General features: G+C 42.5%; 1 protein-coding gene across 1 annotated transcript in view; it reads right to left on the bottom strand.

Moving 5' to 3' along the window:
- Positions 1–16,622, bottom strand: part of TRPC3 (transient receptor potential cation channel subfamily C member 3) — a 32,765-nt gene extending 16,143 nt beyond the window's left edge. The window contains exons 1-2 of the mRNA XM_005530896.3: positions 16,182–16,622; positions 7,260–8,031 (exon numbers count right to left, since the gene is read on the bottom strand). Of these exons, the coding sequence (XP_005530953.1) occupies positions 7,260–8,031; positions 16,182–16,405 (996 nt within the window). The 5' untranslated portion in view covers positions 16,406–16,622. The remainder of the gene's footprint in view (positions 1–7,259; positions 8,032–16,181) is intronic.
- Between the last annotated feature and the right edge of the window lie 401 nt (positions 16,623–17,023).

Genomic DNA, 17,023 nt, shown 5'->3' with positions numbered 1-17,023 from the left:
CATTTTCCCCTCTTTCCTTTTCCACCCTCTGCTTCCCCACCTTCCCTTGGAATTTCTCACACCCAACAATTGGTACAGTGGGTTACAAAGTAACTGCACGGAGTAACTGCAGGACAAACTTGGACCCCAAGTTTGTGGGCAAAATACCCCAAATTTCCTATAAGAGTGCTCTGGAAAGAACAGGAGAATTCATCTTCCATACCTGTTCAGTCTTTCCTAGGACTACCATATATGTCAACATCAAATATTTGCCTCTCTCTAATCTCCTTCCTCTTCTGGCAAAACATTAGTGGCTACATTTCAGAATGTTTAGTTAACTTTGCAAAGCATGCATGTCTGAAATTTTGCTTGTACTTTTGTTTATACTTATAAATGTCTCCCACCACCTCGGTGACATTACCTATAAACTCTCACCTTGATCTCTGCTTCAGCAGAAATCTCAGTCATCAATTTTGTGTCCATGTCCTCTCAGGCAGATTTCTAGAAATTCCATATCTGAGATGCGAGGTTTCCTCATGTGAGGTTACAGCTGGAGGAGGAAACCTGACTGAATCTGCCAATTTTACCTTCAGTGCTCAACTAGAAACAGCACAGCCACCTTTTTAAATTATTCCATAGCTTTTCTTCAGTTTTGGTTTTCTTTTTCCTCCACCAGCCACAAAAACACTATTTTGAGCCCTCTGCCTCTCCATTTTTTTGTGTTTTACTGTTAAATTCCAGACACTGCCTTTTCAAAATCACTTTTTGAGGGTGCAGATTTTCTCTTCGAGGTACCTGTCTTCTCAAAAATGTTTCCTTACTGCTTCTGCCCTCAAAATTTTCTCACTTAATCCCTCTTTTTTTCTGACACCTTCACTTTTTCCTCCTTCCCTAAGTAATTTACCTCCTTGTACTGGTAGTTTTGCTAAATTTTCAACTTAGAAGCTATATAATGGGGCAGAGAAACTAACGTGCTCTCAGTAGTTTCAAATTATTTTGGGAAATGATGGGAAAAGAGGATGCATAGGGTAAGTGCAAGAATCAGCCACCAATCCCATAGGTCAGATTCAGATATGAATCAAAATGAAATGCTACTGGAGACAAATAAATACTCCTAGAAGTCGTGTTATTACACAAGACTAACATCCCTGATACAGACTTGGAAACAACCAGCCCTAATCATAGACCTTAAACAGGATCCTGTTATTTCCTTTGGTCACAGAGGACAAATTAATTCAGTTGCCAGTGAAGCAACAGGATGTAAGGTTATTTTAGATTTGTTTTTGGTAGCCAAGGAGAACATGACAGAAGAACCAGTTATAAAAATAATACTGGGATGTGTAAATTCAGTGAAGGGATAAGCAAACTTATATATTTAGACTTTAGATTTAGGACTTTGAAAAAGGCTAAGTCTCATTAAAAAGTTAATCAAGGGAGTGATTAACATTGCTAGCATGGAGGTCTGGATGCAGATACAGCTTTTACACAAAATGTGATTAGATCCCAGACACTACAAAGATAAAAAGCTTGCAAAAGGACACTCCAGGATGGTGGCTAGAAAATAGCAGCAGTCAAAAATAAAAAAAAAACAAAAACAAGGAGGAACAGTCTTTCATGACAGCCTACTCAAGAAAGAGCTTCATCACAGAGGCCAAAACTCTAAGTATAAATTGCTAGAACTCAGGTTATGGAGAATATTAAGCAAAGCACCAGGAGGTGACACAATGTAAAAAGAAGATGAGGATTTTATACACTGAAGAAAAAGGAGTGACTGAAGACAATCCAATGAAGCTAAAGGCAATACCATGCCTTCAGTTTATTCAAGTCCTATGTTGTTTATTGTCCTATGTTTGTTCCCACAAAAGAATTCCTAAATCTTGATGAGAACTCAAACACTCTTCCTTAAGCACCCAATTTCAAGCAAGAGTTGCTTGCTTTCACTACAGCTAAAGGAACCATTTACTAAAGGAGCTGGCTGAGCAAAAAAACATGAAAATCATCAGACACAGCTTAACATTAAATCAACAGGAATAAGACTGACAATCAACTTTTCTCTAACACTTTAAAGCAGCTGTAAATCCACTATTCAAAGTGCATGGGAGGACTGCAATGACTGCAGTGATTTCAGTAATAATACACCATAACTAACATTCTTTCTCACCTGAATTTGCAGGCACTTGTAACTTTCCCAAGAAAAATAAGTATTTGTTTTACTATTATTTGTATCTAACCTACAGTCTAAAGTGGTATCTTATTAAGGTTTAATAAAATTTAGTGCAGATGGTTTTGTATCATTCAAGTGCTTTAATGACAAACCAAATTTTGTCTTTGTATGACTGAACATGGCTGTCCAGTTGCAGGGATAGGCTGCAATTACAAAATGTTTTCTCATTCTTTTGCTAATTGTGAAGAAATAGAAGAAGAAAATGTGGATTTCTAATAGTTAGGAAATAACAAGAGTTATTTCCATGCTTTTCATGTTTGCCTACCACAAGAGTTACCCAGATTTCTTCTAACAGCAGTAGAGTAACAGTGGAAACATGAATGACATGTTTCTTCATTGGTAGATACACCACTTACTTATAAAAGTTATGCTTATTGCCAGATAAGATTAACAGTATAATGGATGAGGTTTTATTCTGTCAATTTTAAGGATTAAATACAGCCTGCATTGCTCACAAATGCTGTTATGAGAACTGAAAACCAGCATCTGCATTTTTAATATCCCACTCTGGCTTTGAATCTTACAGCAGGAAAACTTGTCAGATTTCCCTCTTCAGGTCTTTATTTACCTATGTATTAGCAAATCAAATTTACCCCAGTCTATCTGATTGCTTTACCGAATTAAACAGACAAACAGTACCCGATTCTCAAACAACCTTCTACCTCAAGGGTGCTGTGTGAATATCAGAAATTTTAATCTATGGTCCCAGCCATCCAAATCACCTCTGCTCACTCCTGAGAAAATACAGATGAAGCCACCAGAGCCACACTAACAGTTGTACAAACGTATTTGTAAAATCAAAAAATATCAGCCTACACCCTGTGTTTCCCAGGTTCTGCAGCTGACTCCAGCACATACAGGACAACTGATGACGACTGGAGTTGCGAAGCTGCATCTCACAAGCAGTTTCAGAGGACTCTGACACACATCAAAAGCTGGATCTCAGCCTGCCCAAAATTCTGTGTTCTGTTGTCACTCATAACATCAAGCACTGCCTTGTAAATTCACCTGGAGTCTTGACAAAGTGGGTATCAGTCTGTGTGCAAAGAGCACACAAACAGAAAACCTTCAGATGACTGCACACAAGATTTGTAACCACTGCAAAGGAAATTTATACTGAGCAATCACATGCAGTCAAACAAAATGTAGGGATCTGTGGTTCTGCTACAGGAGCCACACTCCTGCAAGCACCCAAGTTCACGAGCAATGCACAACTAATTCAGTCATTATACTGAATCATAAATTTATGTTATTATCTGCTAAATGGCCACCTTGAAATCACATGTACGGTGAGTTTGCACATGTAACTGTATATGCAAATGAAGCACATAATTGTGCTAATGATTATGGATCTGGGCCCTGTCCTTTCAAAAGCTGGGCCTAAACCTAGATCAAGCTTGAACACTCTTTGTTAGTTCAGCTGAGATAACACTATGTAAATTTACTTGGAACACTGACAGATTCTGCTTTTAGATGCACGTCCACATCTTCCGTTGGTTCAGTAGGAGCTTTTAGCAAAACTGGGAACAGGGATTTATCCTATAGAAAGCTTCACTACAACCTTTTTGATCCTTGCCAGAGCAATTTCAGCTGGGACAACTGAGCTTGCTTACACAGGACAGTATTTAGTTGAAAGCTGGTATCAAGAGATAACCACGGGGCTTTTTAGCTACCTTGTCCTCTCTCTTCCTATGGTGACTCCAAAGGAGAGTTCCATCGGCTGCTCTGACTGCCAGAAATCCTCCCTTTCCCTGGGCAGTAACAGCTTTAAAATTCCCAGGGAGGAGGGTGAATATCAATTAACTTCAGTAACCCAACCCTGTCATTCCCCAAGCCAAGCTGCAGTGGCCATGATCTGCTAAAAATAGGAGAGCAGGAAAACATAAAAGTTGGGAAAATTTGTATTGCAGAGTATTTTGTGGTGCTACTGGACAGGAAAAGACAATTCTCCAACTATGGTAATGGTCACTTATTTACATTAAGACAAGATACAGCTCTGGTTTTTACAATTTGGTAGCGTTCTTGACTGAGATCAAACTGAAATTCCTGATGTCATCTGAAATCCTGCAGGCAATCCCTGGAATTAGGAGAGTAGGAGGACTAGGAATACCAAGTAAAGTCAGAGAAATACTGTACTCCCTGCCCTGGCCATCAGAGAATCTAATAGAAGAATGCATAGGAAGAAGACAAGTGGATGCAAAAATCAAAAAGGAGTAAAAGTGTCAAGAAGAAATAAATATAATAGATGAAGGAGAGCAAAAAGGACAAGCAGCAGGCTGAAACAAGGATTTCACAAATGGAAGTAAGAAAGCTTGGAGACGAAAGGAATAGAATGAAATGGTCTTTAGGGCTCCAGTTTCCTCATCTATTTTTATATAATTTTCAGTACTTTAGTTTTGGCTATGTGTCTTGCATCTTCCAAGAAAAAATCAGGGCTCTGTGGTTTCTTTGAATCCTTTCTCCTTACTTCTAAAAAGAAAATAAAACAAAACCCTAAAAATCATTGCAATTAATCAGGTTTTCTTGAGGAACTGACTGTCATGAATGAATGGCCTAAGTCACCTTCCCACATTTCTAATTCACTTGTGCAAACCCTGATTTGTGCATTAGAATTTCTTAGTGTAAATGATAAACAAGAGAGGCAGACTGGATTTTGCATATGCAATGGATCTTAGGTTCAATGTAACAAGCATTTACCAGGGAAGTTGTCCCTCAGGCGTTTTTAAACAGGTTCAACCTATGCTCTTTCTCAGTGGGAAAACCACCCAGAACAGTATTTTTCTGCAGGAGTGCTCTGCATCCTGGAAGCAGAGCATGCACAGGAAACATTGTTGGCCATAATATTCCATAGATACTGAGAATAAATAATGATTTAAACAGATTTGCCCATGTTTTTTGTTGTGAGAGAGATGGAGTATTTTGCCCATTTTTCTCCACCCTGAAACAATTCTGCTCAGTGCTGTGCTACAGATTGAATTTGAGTGGAATACTGGAGCATTTGCAGTGATGATCCTAGAGGAGAGTGCAGCACAAGTCTGCAGGAATGCAAATGCTGGATTAGAAGCCCTCTCCTCTGGGATGTGACAAAGCACACAAGTTATCAGCCAAACACATTCAGATGACACATCTATAGGGAAGAAAGCACTGGAAAGGCAGTTACAGATGGGAGGAACTCCAGGAAAACACTCAGCTCTCCTATCAGGCCTGATAGAAACGGGGAGAAAAAAGCGATGTGACGTCAATGAGGAAAGTAATTATTTCACTGGAATGTTTTGACGTTGATGAGAAGCTGGAATTTCCATGCCAGCAAGGAGTCAGGAACATTTTTTACTGTAGGTGCCAAAACTGAATCATCTGATACACCTGGCAAGGTTAGTAGCCATCTAAGTGCCATCCAAAAATACTGAAATATGTGAAAACAGTCAATTTCTTGGGGTTTTAGGCATCTCAAAATAGCAGGGAATTACCATTTTAAAAACTGAAATAATTTTTTAAAGCTCTGGTTTGAAATGAGAAGCTCAATAAAAAACTTCACCTTTTCTCCTCCAAAATTTCAAGCTACTTTTTTTTTTTCTGATTAAATTTGTATGCATGGTATTAGTACCTGTGAGATAGGAGTCTCCCACGAATTTCTATTTCCACTGTAATTTTTCCATGCAGTTCTAATCATCTACAACCTTGCCTAACAAAAACACAATGCAGCTTGCCCTAATTTAGCTTTTAGTGGCAGGGCACCTTTTCACCCGAGGAAAAAGAGAAATCTGACATTTTCCCCTGAATAAATACATTGAGGAAGTATTCAATTAATTTGCCAAGTTACACAATACACAGCATGGTATGAGCAAGTTCCTTCAGCAAAGAAAGGGGAGGAAGGGTTTAAGCTGAATTTTACACTTCGTCAGTGTGTGTTATAATATATTAATCCTACTCACCACTGAAAAATTATTTTTTGATTCTATTTTAACTCAGCTGAATATGGGCCTATTCTTTATCAGGAGTTTTCTTCCTCTTCTGTTAAATTTCACTTTATTAATTTCTGCCTGTCTTTCTCCAGGTTGTTGTATATTCCTTCTGAGTACTCCACAGGGTAAGCAGTGCTTGCTGCTGTTTGGAGAGGTTAATGCATCTTCTGTCTCTCTCAGATAATTTTTGAAGACCTTCAACAAGCAAGTGGTACCCAACACTGCCCTTGCAGAAGCCCAACAAATTTCCTGTTACACCCAGAGACAATGCTGTGAATATCTCTACTCGCTGAGAGCAATCTGTCATTCCCCAAGCCAAGCTTTTCTCATTACAAGCAGTCTACTGGGGTTGGATATTTTGTGGGGTTTGGCTGCAGGGGGAGAACGGGTGGCTGTTATGGCCCTTTTCAAGGTATCCAACCGAACTGAAAAATCATTAAAAAAAAGCAGTGGGCTACAGTGCTAATGGCTACTAAGCCATTAATTGTCTGAGGAAGAAGCTGAAATATGTAAAGAAGTCAGGGCACTGACATACAAAACCAGATACAGCTGAAAAACAGGTAAGAGGACCAACATCTGTAAACAGTCTAATAGCTGGTTCTGAACACGTACAGAACACATGAAAGGTGCAGCCAAAAAAATCCACATTGGGTATTCATAACAATTTGGAGACATCAGTCAAAATCAGTACAAATTAAAAATTAGAAGGTCAGTGCTGCAGTATCCTCAAGAAAATCAAAATGTTTCTGCTTTTTGCACTTACGTTACGCAGCATTTGTAACTAAGAACAATCCTTGTGTGCCGCAGCAAACAGAATCATTTTCCATCTGCTGCAAGGTTATCAGAAAGCATGCTTTTTCCAGTTTCCAATTTTACCAATTTTCTCCAAACACAGCAGGTGCAAAAGCAATTTCATTTCATTAAAAATTCCTTTTAAAGGCTTATGTATCAAGAATAAAAGAGACAAGAAGATGAGAGTACTTGTAATTGAAAAAGTAAAAGCACAGGGAATTATTTCAGCATCTAAGGACAACGTGAAGTAGCAGCAACTTTAAAAAAACAACAAAGACAGAGAAACAGAAAAACAGCATTACCTTGAATTCTTTCTCGATGTTGGCCAACTTGGCAAGTTCATTGCTGAGTTCTAGAGCAGTGAGCACTGGATCTTCACTGGACAGGGACAGATAAGCTGGACTGGCCAGTCCTTTGTACGCATTTATTCTTGACCTAGAGTGACTGAAAGAATCATGTTTTTGCTTCTCTGTGCAGTCATTACATTTGCAGAAATAATCATGAGGTCTTTCTATCCTTGCTCCTTTCATCAACAGCATGTGCACGACTTCGTATTTTTGGCAGTGGGCAGCTAAAATTATGGGAGTGATGTCTGGAGAAAAGCGGGTACCGTCTTCGTCATAGGAATAAAAATCATCATCCTGGAGCTCCTGCTCACAAGGGCTCAGAGTCAGTCGCTTGTTTACTGAAAACCCAGGATGATTCAAAATTGCTTCCACTATCCTAATGTAACCCTTGCTGATTGCGAGCAGCAGGGCATCTCCAATCCGTGCCAAGTTCTCTTTTTTTAACAGAAGTTCTGTCACTTCCAAATGTTCATTCCCCACAGCAAGCTGCAAGGCGTTTTGGCCCATGTAGTCAACGCAGTTGACATTCAGTGTCTTTGACTCCTCCAGCATTTTGCGCACCACGGGGATGTTCCCGTACTCGGCAGCATCCAGGAATCGCTCCTCCTCGGCCGTCAAGCTGGTGCCCCTGTTGTTGAACATGAAGGCCGGGCCCCTAATGGCCTGTCGCCTTCCCTTCTCCCTCATCATGGTCATACGCCTTAGGGATGGGCTCTCTTCTATGTACCTAAGGAGAAAACAAGGAAAAGGTAACAAATTTGCACTCTGGGAGGAATTTATAACTTCCCTTGTCCTTTGCCCGTTTACTGACTAGCAGTATCCTGTACTGGGATCGCTCTTGCTTGTCTGCAATCTGAAGGCACTCACAGGCTCAATGCCTCGGGCCATTGCTGCTCTCTTAGCATGGTCAAGATTCATGAACATTTTTCATTTCTTTTAGGATGTTGCTCCTCTTGAAAAATCCCTCCCAGCTCACTTAGCACATATAAAAAATGAAAACACATCTACTATACTGCTTTCAGTAGTAATTAATGTTATCCATCACAGGCATTCAAGCTGGTGGTATAAGTAAGGCAATACTTAATGCTTACCATAAAAGTGAGGTGAAAAAACACATTTTCTTCAGGATGTCTTGCCAAGCAACACATGATGAAGCCTGATCATGGCTTCTTGTGTTACTACGAGAAACGTTAAACCTGGAAGCTTCTGCTCACAAGCCACTTTGGTCAAATCACAAATTTTTGGAAAACAATAATATATACACATTCAGCAGACTTTCTGCAACTGAACTGCCCACAGGTTCCACACACCAGGAGTCATCCAGTACAGACTGGGATCAGCTCTCACTCCAGTGGACTCCTGCAGTGCTGTGGATTGTGTTGGGCCTGTTTCTACATCACCCATTTCAGGAGCTGAGAGGGTCTGCATATACATTCTTGTGCAGTAATCAAAAAAATGGGAAAGTCAAAGAGTTATGAAAATTGGGATAACTGCTACACTAGAAAGAGGAAAGCTATAGGAAAGTGAGGTTTTTAAAGGAAAATGAGAACAAGGAAATCTGTGAATTCTCCACAGAAGCCAGTTGCAAAAGAAGAGGGAGGAAAGAGAAGGGTGAAAAGAATGGGTGAGCAAGCCAATTTGACAAACATAGAAACTGGAATTCTGAACCAGTGAAGGTACTGGCTGAGTGAACAGGAAGATTGGATGCTGAGCTGGATCTAGCAAGGCAAGGAAACAAGAGAGGGACAGGGAGGTTCAGAGAAGTAAGACTGGATAGAAATTGCAAAGAAAAGGGACCTAGGATGAGAGGCTGAGGAGCAGACAAAGCCTAGCTGGGGAAAACAGCAGCAGGAGACAACTGCCTGGCAAGGTCAAACAACAGAATGGATGGGATCAGGCTAAAGTGGTCATAGCTGGGGGAAGAACAGAAGCATTTGTGCCTGCCAGAGCAGAGGCCAAGAGCCTGAAAACATACTCAGGAACCCTAACCTTCCTTCACCACCATCTGCACATAAACATGAAACCAGTCAGCAATCTCCCTTGCCTTTTCTAGTCCAGCTCAATCGTGAGGAAGGCAGCCTCCAGCTGCTATCAGTTAATCCAGTAGCTCAAGGGATAGAGATTGCTTGAGATGATTTGATGGGCATGGAGACACCAAGTGCTGCTGATAAACAATATGACTTAATGGAGGGTGGTGTGCTTTGAATACATATAACACACACTCTATATGTATATACACACACACACTACATACAGATAAAGAAATCTTTTAAGTTCCACATTTCTTTCTTAGGTCCTACGTGCCTCTGTTCCTCATCTTGCTGGCTTTCAACTTACAGGAGCATTGTGAAAATTAATTTTTTTCACTTTGCTGAAAAACTCAGACACAGGAGTAAAAAGCCAGACAGAAAAACTGAAGAGGAAATTAATCCTTCTACCCTCAGTGCATTAGAAGAGATGTGAGTCCATGTAATGAATGCCAAGGGCAAACCAAAATATTAAACAGCCCTTTTGGAGCAAACCCTGTCAGTCTGCAAAAAGGACAGAACCAAGAGAAAAATGCCACACGTACTTCCTGGGCACGCAAGGGCTCTGCATTGAAGTGGGCACAGTAGCATTTGCGCAGGCAGCTTTGAAAGGTAAATAAATCCAAACTGATGCAGGTTCAAATCCACAGGCAGAGAAACAGCCCCCTAAGTGCTGGTGGGGGTGGTTTTTTGTGGGTGTGATCTTCCAGCGATGATCTTTGCTCTGTTGACACCGCACAAAATACACCTGCTGCCATCACTGGATGCAGCACTGCCAGCCCTAGGAGCAGAACTAATTCCATTCAGGTTGTAAGGATAGGCCTGCCCTTCCAGCTATCTACATCAAAATGTAAAATCTTAATCACTTTATCAGACACCCACAAACATCCTAAAACCCAGTCCAAGCCCTGAGCATTTCAGTGAACACAAACAGGCAGTTCAGATGCACATCAAGCAAAGAGACTGGGAAACTGATTAGCAAGGGCAGGACTCTCCTGAGATGAAGCATTTGATCTTTGTACCTTTTTATCTGTGGCTGGCATTTCTGGACTACCTGAAATAGCCTGAGTGGCACCACAGTATAAGCAATGCTAACTACAATTCACTTTTTGAAAGATGTGGCAAAACTGCTCTGGCAAACATGACATGATCCATTCTTTCATTTTTATTTTTTTTTTCTTCACTTCCGTAACACTTCCTTTAATCTATAAAAAAGGCTGCATAACAGAGAGCATTTGTAACTCTGTTAAACACAGAATTGATTTAATGTCTCAAACCTCAGGCATATTTCCTACTTAGGAGAACTCAGAAATAAAGACTTGAGCCCAGAGTGCACATTGTGAACAGCCACAGTGCGCTGCTGTCTTATACCCCAACAAAATCAGAAGCAAAACCAGATACTTTGTCTTCTCATAGTTTCTTTTTAAACAAGATCTTATTGTCCTTTATGCTGTTACGCTTCCACTCTTCCTCCACATCCAAAATCACACGAGTACAGAAATGTAGTGTTTACTGTAATGTTATGAAGAAAAAAATTAAAGCTATTAAAAATGTAACAAAGAAAAAACCAAACTGATTCATGCTGACTTCTTGCTTTAAGAAGACTCTAAACTGCCACTTTGAATCTCATTTATCTTCTATGAAATACACAATACATTTGTCCTTATATATTCCATTTAGTTTTTCAGCATATTTTGAAATATGACATTTATTTTGTGATCACTGAGGAGATTCACCTGACTTCTGCAGAGAGACATAATGTATAGCATGTACATCATATATATACACACACACACATACACATCATATCCTTTCAAAATGTCCTTTCAAGAGTGGCTTCTTAATAAAGAAGACATCCTTAACTGTAAACCTTGTGACCGAAATGATGTATCTGAAGTGACCTTCTCAAAATAAAGATGCATGATGCTTGGTATTTTCATGACTCAAATATTGTCAAGACATCCCCCAAAAAAAATGGAAAGCAAAAAAATCTTCTGCAGCACCAAAGGGCCATGAGGCTTTTGTGTTCATCCACACTTCTCTTTTCTTCCACTCTTTCCTCAGCAAATTTGAAAACCCTGAAGCCAGCACAGCTGTGGCCAGAGTAATGCATGCAACAGTCAGGTACAAGGTCTCCTGTTCCATTTTCTGCTTTCCTTTTCTTACATCTAATAGTTTTAGCTATCCCAAAGTATGAATAAAATGGTTAAAATTTTAGTTTTAAGTTTTTGACCATTTTCAGCATGTTTGATATTGATTATTTGCCATCTGAAATAATCAAACCTGCAAAATCTCAAGTTGCATCTCTCAACATCATTAGACTGGCTTAAAAATATAATTAAAATGGAACCAAGTGTACATTAATTACTTATGTTCTATTTCCAAAGCTTTTAAAGTTCAGATACTCAGCCTTGTCTCAATAAGGTGCTGACACCCTACATTTATAAAAGAGGAAAGGAGAGATGGGAATCATAACACTCCTCTCCCCAACTGTTCCAAATAGTTGAAAGAACACACACACACACAAATATAAAAATACCTGTAGAATGCACAGAAAAACAAACAAACAAACAAACAAACAAAACCACAAAAGAACCAAGTGAGAAAAATGCTCAGTTATTCTGTATTAATTAGTCAGTAGAAAGAAAGAAAGATGGAACTAGAGATCAGTCATGTTAACTAACACCTGTCCCACCACATCTGGACACGTTTCACTTGGCCCTGAGCCTGCAGCAGTTAAGCAGCTGTTTTGAGGAACTGAAAAACTTCAGTGGAAAGAAGGAAGAACTTCAGGGACTGTACCCCAACCTTCAGAATCACTCCTTCATCAGCTCTGCTTTGCAGTAGAACTCCCACACAAGTGAGGCCAAGGCTCCTAAAGGAGCACATCACCTTTCAAGACCTTTACCTAATGATAAGCATCACAAGCTCTCAGATACAGCAGTGTTATGTGCACTCTGAACAATTAATTGGTTCATTACAGACCTGGCAAATAAGACACAAAAAACTATCCTACATTATAACATATTTATGCTCACCTCAAATATTTTCATCTAAAGTGTAGGACGTTCAAATGGGAAATAAAAAATTATTTAAAAACCAAGATTTTCCACTGAACAATCAATGCCCACTTGTCTCCTGTTTTCTGCACACATCACATTTACTGTGACCTTACTTTGCATCATATCCTTGCCTGGTCAGAGTTATTCCTACAAGGAATGTACAAAGCAAGACATTTGAGCAGGACAGCAACTGTAAAGGGCTGGAAAAGGCACAACAATGCCTCTGCTTCTACCGTGGGCTGTTTCAATTACAGATTTCTACTCTGTTACTCTGTCTAACCTTTTTCATGTTCAATCTAGAACTGCAGCAGGAAAGAAATGTGGGATGAAGAGTTGACCTGAGAATTCCTTTTTCCTTATCCCGCTCATTATCTACAGCAATCTAAAAGATTTATAGTCTTGTTTCTAAGTCTACTTTTTAACACTGCATGCAGCATTAGCAATTTTAAAGGAAAGGAGAGTAGCAGGAGAAACAGATCTCATCCTGGGCCTTCCCAGATCCATAGAGCAATTTGTGCTGAAGAACAGGCTGTTACTCTCCCTGAACTATCACATGCAATAAAAGATGGCATCAACAATTTACAAGCAGTTTTCCCCCCTGCTAAACTACAGTACATGAGTGATCCTGATTCCGTTCTAGCCCTGAAAAGGAAATGCAGTCCAGTGGTAACAGACAGATCTGATAAGTACATCATGCCACCAGCGTTTAAAAGCAACAACACTGGAGTCAGCCGAGCAGGAGGTGCAGATTGTGCCTCTTGTTCTGCCAAAAGTCACCTCTGAGGTCCCAGTTTTAAAATTAAAGACTGGTAATGGCCTTCCGAAAGTGTTCAGACATGCACATACCTAAGAGCAGTGCTGTAGCTAGTGACTCCTGAGATCTCTCAAAGTAAGAGATCTCAAGTGTTTTATTTGTTACTGTCACAGAAGAAAAAACAGCTCTTCCATGTGAGGAAGCAGCTCCTGGCTCTGAGCAGGCCCACAAGCAGTGCTGCAGGGGCAGACCCCCATCCTCACTGCCTCTCCCAAAGGAAGGCTCTCCCACCTCTCCAAGCTCTGCTACAGCCATGTGTCAGAATGGGCCACTGGCAAATTTGTTTCTTCACCGCTAAATCCAGTGTCTCCTTCCTGCATGGTTCTTCATGTTCCAAAAAATTTGGGAGTCCCTGCACCAAATCCAAAGTGCATTAAATGAAAGCTTCCTTTTCCCTTCTCTAAGCTACTGCCTGGGCTTTCCAGAAGAGGGAGGCTAATTCAGCTGAACAGCAGAACATAAATCAGGCCAGCTGCAAGATCTGACTGAGGTCTATACCCTCCCACTGGTCTGAAACGACATCATCCATCATCCAAAATGCCCTCGTGTCATCTCACAGAAGTTCTGGCTCCAAACTGGAAAGATTTAGTCCAAAAAAATGGGAAAAAAAAAATTACAGTGAGATATCAGGAGGAGGTGTACGTGCACTTAGAGGATGGAACAAACTCCTGCCCCATAAAACTATGCAGAGCTTTTTCTGACCATTCTCACTAACTCCTCAAAGGAAAATACCAGCCATCTGAATTCCTGTGGGGAAAAAAAGGACTATATACGGATGGCAAGAGGGCATCTATACACGCACAGAACAAGGCAAACAGGAAAGAACCAAGTTAACAGGGCTGTACTAACAAAGAATTTTAAAGCTCCTTTGAAACTTAGTCCTTTCTTTGTGTTCTGTCCCTCCAACCAGGAAACTATACAGTGATGTTCAGAGAGACTCAGGAAGTCAGGTATCTGATGCCTACTCCATTTAATTTACAGGTTTTGTCCACCTTTTTCCCACTGGGGCATATAGTACCCTGTGAAACAAGTATTACATCCAGTCTGCAATCTTAGTGGGAATCCGAGGTTAATTACTTTTTTTTCCCTGCAATATTTGGCACAGGAGGGAGCCAGCTGTACACTGACAGGCACCTTGCACAGGCTGCTGCTTTCAGAGATTTCAAAACCCAGCGATGTCTGCCTTCCTGGGCAAACTACTTCACATCTTCCTGCCTCTTCCCCCTTACACCTTGTGCTGAACATTTAGACTACAAATCCTTCCAGGCAAGGATTCTCACTCTGTGCCTGCTAAAGCCTGACGTGTCAATCTGAGCACATCAGGAGCAAGCTGATGTTCATCTTCACCTCATTAACATGCACAATCATTTTAGGCATTAGCACCAAACACAGATTGTTACTCCAGGAGAAAAATCCCAAGGATGACCAGAAGGCACATAACAGGGAAAATATAATTCTGTGTCTTTTGCCTCTAAGCCACAATACTTCAATACACTCCTGCCACATTAATCCATGTCAGCCCTTTTGTCAGTCCATTGGGCCCACAGATTGCCAGGATACCAAGAATTATCTAACAGGGAGCAATTCCACGAGACAGAGCTCACTCCAGGCTCAAACACCTATAGCTGGGTAAACTAAACTCCAGTTTGATTCCCCCACCGTGGTGTAGAACCCATCTCTTAAACACAGGAATACATCAGCCTTTCTAGAATGACACTTGGGACCCAAAAGCTGAGGACTCATAGCTTACAATTCATTTGAGCCAGCTTCAAATGTCTAAAAATAATGTGTCCAAGTCTCTTTTTATGGCAGATAAAGACAGGCACCTCCAAAAGAGAAGATAAATGACTATACTGCCTTTCCCACTGCTATTTCCTCTCCCACTCCATCATCTACAAGGGAGTCTAGACAAGTAACTCAAGCACAACTAACTTTCTGACAGCTGAAGACATGTGAAAGACCAATTCACTCAAAGTGCAAATTGCCCACAGGGCACAGGGTATCTGTGAAGAATTTCTGCACAGGGATGGTAAACCCCACTTTTATTTGTGGTTATCCCATTCTAAGCACCACCCTAATTATTTCTGTATTTTACAGCTGTCTCTGGGGTGATTTTAATTAAGGCTTCTACAAATGCTGAATATCTTATCTTAAAACTCAGCATTTGCTATCTGGCAATTAAAATATTTAATTAAGAACTAAACGTTGTCCTGAAAATATAAAATAGTCAAGGAATTCTCTGGGGTTAAGTCTACCTAAACTGCAGCGTGTTATAAAAATTAGCAAATAATTCATGGACAACCTACATTTCGCAAGTCAGGGAAAAAAAAGTTAACATCCCTACTAGTAAAATCAAACACATTTATCTTGCAGTAAGTCTAGCTGCATGGGCAGCATCTCTTTATATATCTAGATAGATAAATGTTCATGATTGCACCTTTGAAAATAAAATTTAGGAAGCACATATCCAAACAGGGTAAGGTGCATCTCCAGAACTAAGGCTTTTCCGCACAGGTCTCCTAGATTTATGTGGGGAATTTGGTTTTATCTCAGCATAGATTTAAAAAATATGTAAGGATAAAGCGGATGCATTAACAATACGTTCTCTAAACCTTAGCTGAGCCAATAACTGGGCAATTTCGCGGCAGCTACGCTTGTACTCAGGGGAGAAAAAAAAGGGGGTGGGAGCAGGGGGAAAGGGAAGGGATGGAATCTTCTCTGCCCCGGCACACACCTGTCCCCGCCTGAGGCTGAAGCAGCAAAGCCGAGGGCTGGGGAGGGAGCCCAAGGCAGGCAGGGGCCGGGCGATGCCCTCAGGGCACTTTGTGCGGCGCGGCCGCTCTCGCTCCCTGCCGGGGCCGGCCGGGACGGGGCCGGCGGCGCCCCCGGGCCCCAAACTCGCCGGGAGCCGCATCCCTGCTCCGGGGAAGTTGCCGGGCGGCCCCCTCCGAACATCCCCCCGGGCCCCACTTACATGGTGCTGGCAAAAGGGGGGGGCGGGTAGTATCCGTAGGGCTCCCGGAGGGTTTTGACAGCTCTTTGCGGCGGCGGAGGGGGCTCCGGCCCCCCATTGACGCCTCTCCAGCCGCGGCGCCGGCGCTGCTGCTCCTCTTCCTCTGCCCCCTCCTCCTCCTCCTCCTGCTGCGGGGGGAAGGTCACTCTCCCCTGCTCCTTGCTCTTCCTGCTCTTGCTCGACATGATCAGGGTCCCCTCAGGCGGCGGCGGCTGCCGCTGCTCCCGCTCCCGGCCGGCCTCGTCCGGCAGCGTGTGCGGCGGGGAAGGAGGCAGCAGGAGGAGGAGGGAGACACGAGCCCTGCCCGGCGGGGGACAGAGCACCTGGAGAGGACGAAACCCCTCACCACAAAACCACGAACACCCCGCCGCCCGTCGGGAAGGCGGCGCGATGCGCAGCCCGGCAGCGGGAGCGGGGAAGTGCCGAGGAGGCGAGCAAGAGACACGGCTCCTGGCGGCGGCTCTGCCCCCCGCCTCCTCCTCCTCCTCCTCCTCCTCCTCCTCCTCCTCTGCCTGTCATCATCCCTCGCTAGGACGGCATCGTCACGGAGGCAGCGGGGCCACGGAGAGTGCACCCGCCTCCCGCAGCGGGCGCTCCGGAGAGGAGGGGACGCTCCTGTCCCACCTCCGCCCCCTCACAGCCCGGGAGAGGAGGGGCGTGAGGGGGAGGCAGCGCTACAAATGTCCCTCAGCCGCCCGCCGCTGCCGCCGGCATGAGGTAAATCCTGTTCCCGCCAAGCCGGGCGTGAGGGGAGCCCTCAGGAGGTGCCCGCAAAGCCGGTGCCGAGTCCTGAGGGAGCCCGG

Source organism: Pseudopodoces humilis, chromosome 6, assembly GCF_049639895.1.
Source record: "Pseudopodoces humilis isolate 2021_Gansu_Grassland_sample_001 chromosome 6, ASM4963989v1, whole genome shotgun sequence".
NCBI lineage: Eukaryota > Metazoa > Chordata > Aves > Passeriformes > Paridae > Pseudopodoces > Pseudopodoces humilis.
Note: the sequence above shows the minus strand (reverse complement) of the source record. Positions and strands in the feature narration are given on the sequence as shown.